Source organism: Fundulus heteroclitus, chromosome 21 (assembly GCF_011125445.2).
Source record: "Fundulus heteroclitus isolate FHET01 chromosome 21, MU-UCD_Fhet_4.1, whole genome shotgun sequence".
NCBI lineage: Eukaryota > Metazoa > Chordata > Actinopteri > Cyprinodontiformes > Fundulidae > Fundulus > Fundulus heteroclitus.
The window spans coordinates 9,328,940-9,338,705 of NC_046381.1; the positions used below are offsets into that span (position 1 = coordinate 9,328,940).

Here is a 9,766-nt window from a genome sequence, read left to right on the forward strand (position 1 = left end):
TTTTCTGCAGGAAATTCTCCAATTAGTTATGCAGAAATAAATATACATAAATCAATCTGGCTTTTATTTATAGAGCGCTTCACACGCCCAGAGTGACCAAAGGGCTGCACAGGTCCGCAGAACAAAACGTTTAGCATCTGATGGTATAAAAATGTGTAGGAAGGGAGAAAACCAAAACTAGCAAGTGAGAAACAGTCGACGCGTCAGACAAGAACTGATCACACAGGAGGAAAGGAAAGACTTGATGCTTATTACACCAAATTGCAACGCTTTCGAGACTAATCCCGCAGTCCCTGTTTAGAGGACCAGCCTGCGGTTATTTGGGCAATTTTAACAGCGAAATAAACTCTTGAGTTATTAGTCAGAGGAATATTTGGCTCCGCTGCCTCCAAATTCTTTGTTTATTTTTCAGTCTCAAAGAAACTCTGGCATACTTTCTGCCACTTCCCAGGCAACACACACACACACACACACACACACACACACACACACACACACACACACACACACACACACACACACACACAAAGAGTGAGTCTCTTTAACAACTTTCATTAAATCCTGACAAGTGAACAAACCGACACAGTTTACTGCTGTGTATAACCACCTATTAATAACTGCATGCCAAAGCCCAGAATGACACATTAAACACTTTCACTCCACAACGATAAGCAGGGATGTACACAACTACCACTCTGGAAATAAAATAAAAACAATGTTTGCATAAATGTATTCTCTGCGTGCTGTGAAGCTATTAAAAAGCTCTTTTCACTTGTCATTTAGCATCCATTTTGCAAGTGTAGTAATATAGCAATTATAAGGTCAGCAAAATAACAACAAAACATTTGAAACATAAAAAAAAAATCAGCTTTACAACTGGTTTGGGTTTCTTTTTCTAGCATTTTAAATTGTCTCTTTTAAAACGTTTTTGTTTTTCAAAACAATGCCAAAGTTCTTATTATAAGTAGAAAAACTTCTACATCTAGCACTAAAACCATACGTTCAAAAATGAATTTATGTTGTTCTCTGCAACTCGTTTATGGAGGGAAAACAACAGCATGTCAGCATATATTATAGTTCTAATAACAACAATCATCAAATAAAGACGAAAGAGTTCAAATGTCTTTTCTTTAATTAAAAATTCAAATTAGAAAATCTTTTAGCGTATTAATTTATTCATGAGGTTTACTGATTCATACCAAGCCTCACTGATTGAATCAGTCCACACGACTGACTCATGAAAAACAGCATATAGCTACAAATAATCAAAATTGTCAATTAATTAATTAATTAATTAATTAATTTGTTTAGCAGATAACACAAAAAAATCAAATGGTTTAATTTTATACCTAATAATAACATTTTCAATCTTGACGAACAACAATTAGGAAAATTATACATCAGCGCCAGAGACAAATAAAACCTCAGTAATTACACAGTGAATCTTATATTCTAATTTCACCCAGCACTAAATTACTATCTATTTAATTTAAGTTTAAATTATAATTATCATTTGTTCTGTACTGTATTTGGAAAAAAACTGTCACATAACTTGACTAGAGTTGTAAAGGCAGCCTGAAAGCTGAGCGCCCTGATGGGTAGAATCAGTTTTACAAGTCAAACTTTTTTAAACATTTTATGTGAAGATTCACACAAATCTGATGCTAGGAATAAAAACATTGGGAGGAACTGGAGAAAAACTGAAACGAAACAATGATAAATTGTTACTTTTTTTCCCCTGGTATAGTCAATTCAAAGCAAACTTACTCATTCTGCTTTAAAGATAAACTTTGAGGATGAATTAAAAAAAAAAATGTCCACCCTTGTGAAATAACGCAGTAGAAAGTTGGACTTAGTTTGCTGCCTGACTCTCCCTCCACCTGTCCCGTCTCCCGCGGCTCTGCGTCTCCACCTGAAGCGGACCTCGGTGGGAGCTGAGCCGGCGCGTCTGGTGACGGAGGAGGGGGGGGGGGGGGGGGGGGGACGCGGACGCGAGGTGTGAGCGGACTTACCATACAGCTTGTTGGGAGTGCCCTCTCTGTCCGTGGCCTCGGAGGGCAGGAGCAGGGGCTCGTCGTTCAGATCGCTGTCTGGGGTGGCCGCTTTGTCGTCCGCCCGGAGTTCTGCCGCGCTCATGTCGCTGCGCAGGGAGAGCAGCGGCTTGCTCAGCTGCCCTGTAATCATCGGATCCTGATGGGAGCTGGGAGCCCAGGTGGGAAACAGGGAGGAGAGGAGGGGGGGAAAAAAAAAGAGAAAAAATCCCCTGGTTAGACTGCTTCAGCGTGTCACCCTCAGCGACTCCTTCTCTACGTCTCTACTCTCTACTCTCTCTCTCTCTCTCTCTACACCCCAGCTTCACCTTCCCATTGCTCACTCATCACTCTCCCTCTCTCTCTCTCCTGCTCCCTCCCCTTCTCGGCTCCCTCTTTTATCCCAGACTGGTGCTATTACCCACGCTGATCCCGCCGGCTGCTGCCTGGATGAAGAGATGCTGGTACGGATCGCGTGGCACTTTGCCGTCCTAAAAAAAAATCACAACGGCGGTACGTCCACCTCTGAGGGACTCATTCGGCCACCCCTAGTGACCGTGAGCTGACAACAAATGAACCTTGGAAACATCTGAGCTAACTAAACATGAGCGGTTACGTCAATCGTTACATATTTGGGGGGGGACACAAAGTTAAATTAAAGGCGACAATCTTGGACAGGGGAAGGGGAAAGTATACTTAAGGCCAATTATTTGTATTTTTTCTCATTGGCAGAACAAAAGCATCAATCACCAGCGTCCATAAAATCAGTGAGGTGAGAAAAACAAGCTGAAACATCAACAACAACAGAAAAATGTGTTCTTAAAAACGTTTAAGCGCACATTTGAAATATAACAAACTTCATTTTAGGATCCCTTAAAGAAAACTTTCAAAAAAAGCTTTGACGAGAACTCTTCTTACCTTTACCGAGCTCCAGTGGAAAAGGTTCAAAACAAGGTCTTAGAAAGCTCAAAGCCAAGCCCACCACAGACCAAACCGGCGGTCAGGAGACTGTACTTCCCACCGAACCAGACGCGCCTCCTTCACCCTTTTCCCCGAGTCTGAGTCGCAGCCCGCACGTTCGAGCCTGAGGGTAACTTCCAAAGAAAACCCCTGAAAGATGTCACCTCCTCCCTTTTTTTTTCTCCCTCTCCCTCCCTCTGTCTCTTCCCCTTGGTTCTTCTGACTAGAAAGCTGCTCAGACAGCGTTCACCCCACCTCAGGCTCAGAGGCGCAGACGTGGAGCAAGCAGCACCGCCGTCGGCCCTCTCTCTTATATTATGAATCGGGTCCAACCTGAATGTGCCGCCGCAAGGACAGGTGAGCAGCACCGTATATTATAGACGATAAAAAAGAGGGAGGGCGAGGGTCTTATCCACCCCCCCGCGCATCAACAATCCCCTGCGTCAATCAGGGGGAGTCGATGAATTGCTTGCCCAGAGGGGCCTTTTTTAATGCGCCCATCACGCCAATACTGCCCTTTCTGATATGACACATGATAATCTATGAAAATGTTAATCGATAGAAGTAGTTTTAAGCTGTCATTAAAAATCCGTGGGCCGACTGGTCAATACTCATATCCCTGGTAACAATGTCACTACTCATCAGGGCTTCATTTGTGGAAGCACTTAAATGTGGGACGCTCGCACGTCGATGCGGCCTCTCCGCCATAAACACATTTTCCCCTCTGCCTGGAGCCCGGCCGGCTCTGCGTGCGTCCGGGTGGGAGGGGGGGGGGGCGCCTTCCCCTTTCCCCACGCCGCCTCTCCTTTGAGTTGCTTGATAGGTCCCCTGGTAGGGGCAAAATTAATACCTAATTGAATCTTTGCAGTCATCAAAATAATCAATAGTTTTTTATTATTTATTCTTCACAGTCTGTTGACTGTTTGAAAGCTCCGAGGGACAGCGGGAGAGCACGGGCAAGCCCTGAGATTTCTACCGTTTCACAATGTAATTTTCACTGGGGCATGAGAGTTTGCAAGACCTATAAAAAATGAGAGCGGTGGTTTTTTTGTCAGGAGGTGGAGGTGGTGGGGGGGGGGGGAGGAAGAAAATAAAGGAAAATGGGAAATCTTTGCCCCAGCAGCTACAATGAAAAATAGAATAAACAAGCTACTGACACTTCAGAGGAGGGTATGGTCCTTTCTGTCCATCCCTCCATCTTTTTCCCTTTCCCCTTTTCTCCTTATTTCATCATATCAGGAGTGTGGCGGGTACCTCTCTAATGCTGGCATTTCTCTTCCTGACAGACTCCAACAAGTGCTGGGAATGAGATCACAGCTCTAATCTTCCTCTGGCCTCTAAGGCTGCAGGATAACAGGGCAGCACATCTCTCACCATCTTACACAGCAGATAATTGCATCCAAAAGATGATTTTTTTTTTTTTGCCTATTTGCAATCATGCCACTGAAACTGGACGGTTTGGTTTTAGAGACGCAGTTAACGTCGGTTCCCTTTGTTCCAGATGTAAAACACAATAAATAAAAAATCCACTGGTTTTTAGTCAGTGAGGGGTGTTGAGTAATGTTTTTAGGTCTCATTTTCTAAAAGCTGCTGAGCATTTATAAAAGTATTATTACCGCCACAACGAAACGACCAACAATAAGTTAGCGGAGATGTGAAGTGGAGGGAAAGTTATCCTTCACTCGATTGTGGACCTCCTGATCAGAGCTTCTTCTTCCACACGTCCCCTGTCGCTCCCCCCAAAACTGAAAACAGAACTGGTCACAGCTTATTTCAGCCGTGCTTTCTTCCATAAAGGGGAAATCCCCCCCCCCCCACCCCTGAGCTCGTGGATCTCTGCAGCTCCTCCTACATGCGCCTTTGCTGGATGGTTGTGTGAACTTTAACCGGCGTCTCAACAGCTGGTTCAAATGAGAAGGTTAAAAGGTGCTTTTTCTTTTAAAATTAAGCTTTTTTTTATTTTCGGCAAAGAAAAGAGCTATGTCTGCTCATTTTACGTCCTTGTTTGAGTATGAAGATGTAGACCGCAGTGGTTAAAACGCTCTGGACAATCGTCACAAACTTCGGATGCTTTTTTTCTCATCACTGTTGGCTGCGTTTCAGTTGTGGACGTTCTGCTTTGTCAAAACGTAGATGAAAAAATTGCCCTAACCTCGGTTAGAAAGTGCTTCTTCCTTCATGTGTAACATCCTACAATTATCGGTAAAATCCTGGGGCTCATTAATTTCACTTAAAAGCTGTTCATGTTGAGGGAGCATTTCATATGCTCTGCTACCGACGCACGAAATCAGCTCCAGCGTTGTACTTTAGGGCCGTCCTGAGCTGCTGTCCTGTTGGCCAGGACACCTTTGTGAATGAGATTTTACATTTAAGTGGGCCTATCCTGGTTAAATAAACCATCTAGAAAAATGAAACGTTTTTGCAGATGTCCAGTTGGGCTTCGTTCACTTTCGTGACAGACGGACGAGTGCATGAAACGCTCAACGCTTGGTACGGTGCTGCTTCTCTATCGGGTTATTCCTGTCCTGTCTGGTGTGCTCCTTGGTATTCATGATTCACGGAGGATCTCTACAAATCTAGAGATACGTTTTTTTTTTCTTTCTGTCTTTGTTTGTGTTGATTGTCAGCGTGACGTATTGCAGTGTTGTACTGTGTTTTGCCAAGGTGGTGAGTAGTGTGGAGTTGGGGGTTGAGACGGTATCAGCATAGCTTCTCTTCCATCCCCTTTGCAAATCATGTAAACATATTTATTTTTCTTTGATTATAAATGTAAATATGGATTCTCTTACATGCAGGTTTGAAACAAAATAAACAAACAAACAAACTTCACTGCTTAGCTGGAGATCATTGCACACTAGTGGACTTTATTCATTGGTTGTCTTTTGAGGGCAGTTAGTTACACTTGATTTTATTTAAAGGTTAAAAACTAAAGAGGCTGAATAAAAAGGTGCAGCACGAAGTAAATTTTAAAAACCACGTCCCATTTTTTCTTCCACTTCATAAGGATGTATTACGCTATGCTGGCCGATCACACAGCAGTGTAAAATGCATCCCAGAAAACTGTTTAAATTTGTTGATGTAATGCGACAAACTCTGCTGAGGTTCACTGAGCATGACTACATTAGCAATACAATGTATTTTTATATCCCAATTAAACAATAAAAGGGGGAAAATGTGTGTCTTGTTTCTTCTCTGTTAGATAAATGTGACCAAAGGTCTGGAGCGGGTTGCAGAAATAAGAAAAAAAACTCTCAATGCCCCCCCAATCCCACCCTGAGTGGCAGCAGATCAGTAGTCAGGGCCTGCGTGTCATCAGATATGCCTGCTAAGTGCTGGTGGTCTTATCAACACCGCCCCAAGGTGAAAGGGACTCAAAGGGGGGTTTTAGACGTAACCAGCACTATTTAAAACAACAGAACTGCATAAATAACAGAAAGTCTCATTCTGATTCTCTTTGACGGACGCATTTACCAATTAAGCTGCTGTTGTGTGAGATAATAATGTCCAGAAAATTCAAAATGACAGCAAGATGTTGTAGTTGGAAGATAAAGATATTCCGTTGGATTCAAGCAAAGTTCTTGGTTTAATCAGCTGATCAGCAGCTGTTTGAATGGTTGAGTTGGCAAAATTTTATATAATAGTTTATTTTGTGTTTACTAAAGTAACATGGCACTCTGAAAAAAGTCCCCTTGTTGCTCCTTGTTGGATCTTTGTGTACTAATTGATTTAATTGAGCTAACAGCTAAAAAGCAAGGAATTGATATTTATGTTTGGGTTTATTATTTCCTGTTGTTTGCAGGACTCTGCTGGTAATAAGCAGCTGTAGTCTGAAGTATCAGACAATGACCATTAACAATATGAAATAGGTAAAAGCTACAAAAAGTTGCACGTGGATGTCAAAAGAAGCAAACATATTGATGTTATTTAATCTGAAAATTCATCCTCACAAGTAGAAACTTGCCCTGATGGTGTGAAAACAAATTTAACATGTATTTAAATGACTTAATTCTGGACATACGCCGTTTTATGACAACAAACACCAATAATAACCAATAACCTACAGCCAAATTGTTCTGTATCAGTGGGAATCTGCAGCACTGAGTTAGTGCCTGACATGCTGATGCCTAATGTGATTTGGTAGATGATGGTTTGTCTCCCCCTTAGGGTTATTAACCAAACTGTCTCTCTAAGCCCAGCTAAATTTGAATTAATCCTTGCATAGAGATTTACCAGAGTTCCTCAAGCATGTGAGTATACTGGGATGATTAATAATTTCAGATATTTATACAAACAAAGATGAATCTTTTTCAAATAATTTGTTGAAAATGAGCTAATTTGATTCCTCTCGATCCGTTATTAGATTAACAGGCCGATGTTGAAAGTGGCCAAAACTTTCAGTGATACTTTTTATCTTATTTTTTTTTTTTAAGCTTGTTAGTATGATCAACAGTTATGCCTCTCTCCCCCACTAAAGCTAAAATGCTCCCCAGTGGATAGTCGGTGGGGCCAGTGAAGGCTGAGGGCTATCAAAGCAGTGTATTAAAAGGAGCTCTTTGAAGCTTGTAAACCGCCGTGCCCAGCAGGTCCACAACAGATAGGCGCCTCTGATTGGTCAGGTGTGTGTGTGTGTTTTTGTGCTGGATCGATCCGTGGAGCTGACATTCTGGGGCATCAAAGCTTTCAGTCCACTAATATTACTCCGCCTATGTGGGTAAGGGTTGTTTTTTTTTTTATTATTTATTATTATTTTCCTATTTTGTTTATGAGATGCTTATGCCTTAGAAGGGCTACTCCAGGATCATTATGGGTGAACGGTGGGCTTTTTATGGTTAGAAAGTGAGATAAGGTATTTTGGATACTTAAACACAGACTAGTCCAAATGGTGATTAACGGATAGAAAGTCAGAAAATCACAGAGGAAAACTATTAACCACTGGCAGCAGAGGGGTGACAACGCAGAGACTCAAATATATCTGCTCCTCAAAGTCAGTTTCCCCCCCACCCTTCCCACATTGTGTCTGGAGACCTGTGCCACATACACACTCATGAAAGGTGTGAAGATGTGATTTCCCAAAAAGGATCGGTAATTCTCCGTAAGGGTGGAAGCGGCAATCAATAAATCATTGCTAAGCAGATTGTACAGAACCAAAAAAAAAAAAAAAAATTCCCCCTCGGTATCAGTACATTAGGATTCTCCTGAGGATGGATGAGGCAAGACGAAGGTGTGAGACAATCTCAATAAAGAAGAGGCAAATCATACCTTTGGCATTCATCTGGACTCGGGCTGTCAGCGGCGTGACAAAGGAGCTGGCGAGACGACCACTATCTGAAAAGCCTTCTTTCAACACCTTGCTCCGGGATTGTCTGCAAATATACATAAAGTGGTGTGAAGGTAAATTTGCATTTAAAAACAAACAAAAAAAATCTCTCACCTAATTGGGACATTTAGACTTAATCAAGTCAATTTGTTTTTGTTTCTTTTTGGAAATGTATGACAAGGTCAGAAAAGTTTTTTTAGGTTTTGAGGAAAGAACATGAAATCTCCTTTATCTAATCTTGAAATTGCGGTAAAAACTTCCTGGAATTGCTACATCAAGACCTTTTAATCTATGGTACACAGCTTTTAAAATATTAAAATTAACAGAAAATATACTATACAAGTATTACTAATGCCTTTACAATACCAGGTGTTATAATTCATATTTTCATACAATGGATGAGCACTTTTGAACCCATAGCACGGAACTGCCACCACCATACTTAATCGTTATTAATATTATTAGGTTTAAAAGTTTTACCTTAAAGGAGACATATCGTGCTTTTCAGCTTTTCCTTTTCACATTTAAATGATTCAGTTTTGGTCTATATAAAGTGGAACTGCAAAGCTTTGGTGTGAAATTCTCGTTATTGTTGCCCCACAGCTCTTCTTTTGCCCCTGTTCTGAGGTGAGTCTGAGCGCAACTTGTTTTTTGGTGCTGTCTCTTTAAATCTAAAGGAGGCAATTCACACTCCGCCCGCCCTCAGGTCGCAGAGCACTCCACTTGATCCCGTTTGGCCATTTTTGTAGTATGCTGGGGAACGGTGTAATGAATTGTGTGGGTTAACACACCCGGCCATCGAACATTTGACTCATCCACTTGTAGCTTTGGCGTTCTTCAGCTCAGATACTAAATTCACAGCAAAATAAATAAAAATGTTGGATTCGCGAAATTGGTACGTCGGAGGTCCATGACCTTGTTTAGCAGAAATACTGTAAAGTAATTGTTCAAAAACGTAATAGAGAACAGATAAAACTGAGCGGCTTAAAAAAATATGCCCCTAACAGAATATATAGACCTGGACAGACTAGTTTTGCACTCCTAAAGACTCAAATTACACAACAAAATGAATTTAAGGGCAAAAAAAGTGAATATTGCATTAAACGTCTCCTTATTTTCAAGATCATTCCTGGTATTGTGGTTTAACTTAATATAACCAGAATAATTTCTATTGATTAAATGCCACAATATGACAGAAAATTGCTCAACCTTTCTTTAAATTTGGAAGTGTGCATACATTTCTGTAGCATTTGTGAGAATGGCCTTTTAAACGTTGGGTTAATGCTTCCACTTGTTTCTCACAGTGGCTTGGGCCCAATGCTCCTGACAGAACTGGTGTAACTAAGTCGTGAGCTGACTCTCTCGTGCTCGCCTCTTGTGATGACAGCAGAAGACTGTGAAATCTTTACTCCAGACTACAAGCAAAGTGGATTCTGAGCCTCTCCACTCTTCATCCAGA

At 41.5% G+C, this 9,766-nt stretch overlaps 1 protein-coding gene across 2 annotated transcripts in view; it reads right to left on the reverse strand.

Annotated features, from left to right (window-relative positions):
• pou6f2 (POU class 6 homeobox 2) overlaps positions 1-8,354 on the reverse strand; it is a 115,529-nt gene extending 107,175 nt beyond the window's left edge. The window contains exons 1-2 of one of the 2 annotated variants that reach the window (XM_036125387.1): positions 8,250-8,354; positions 2,013-2,200 (exon numbers count right to left, since the gene is read on the reverse strand). In XM_036125387.1, the coding sequence (XP_035981280.1) occupies positions 2,013-2,184 (172 nt within the window). In that variant the 5' untranslated portion in view covers positions 2,185-2,200; positions 8,250-8,354. Of the gene's footprint in view, positions 1-2,012; positions 2,319-8,249 lie in introns of those variants that run through there. The other variant, XM_036125388.1, reaches the window with a different exon arrangement.
• Between the last annotated feature and the right edge of the window lie 1,412 nt (positions 8,355-9,766).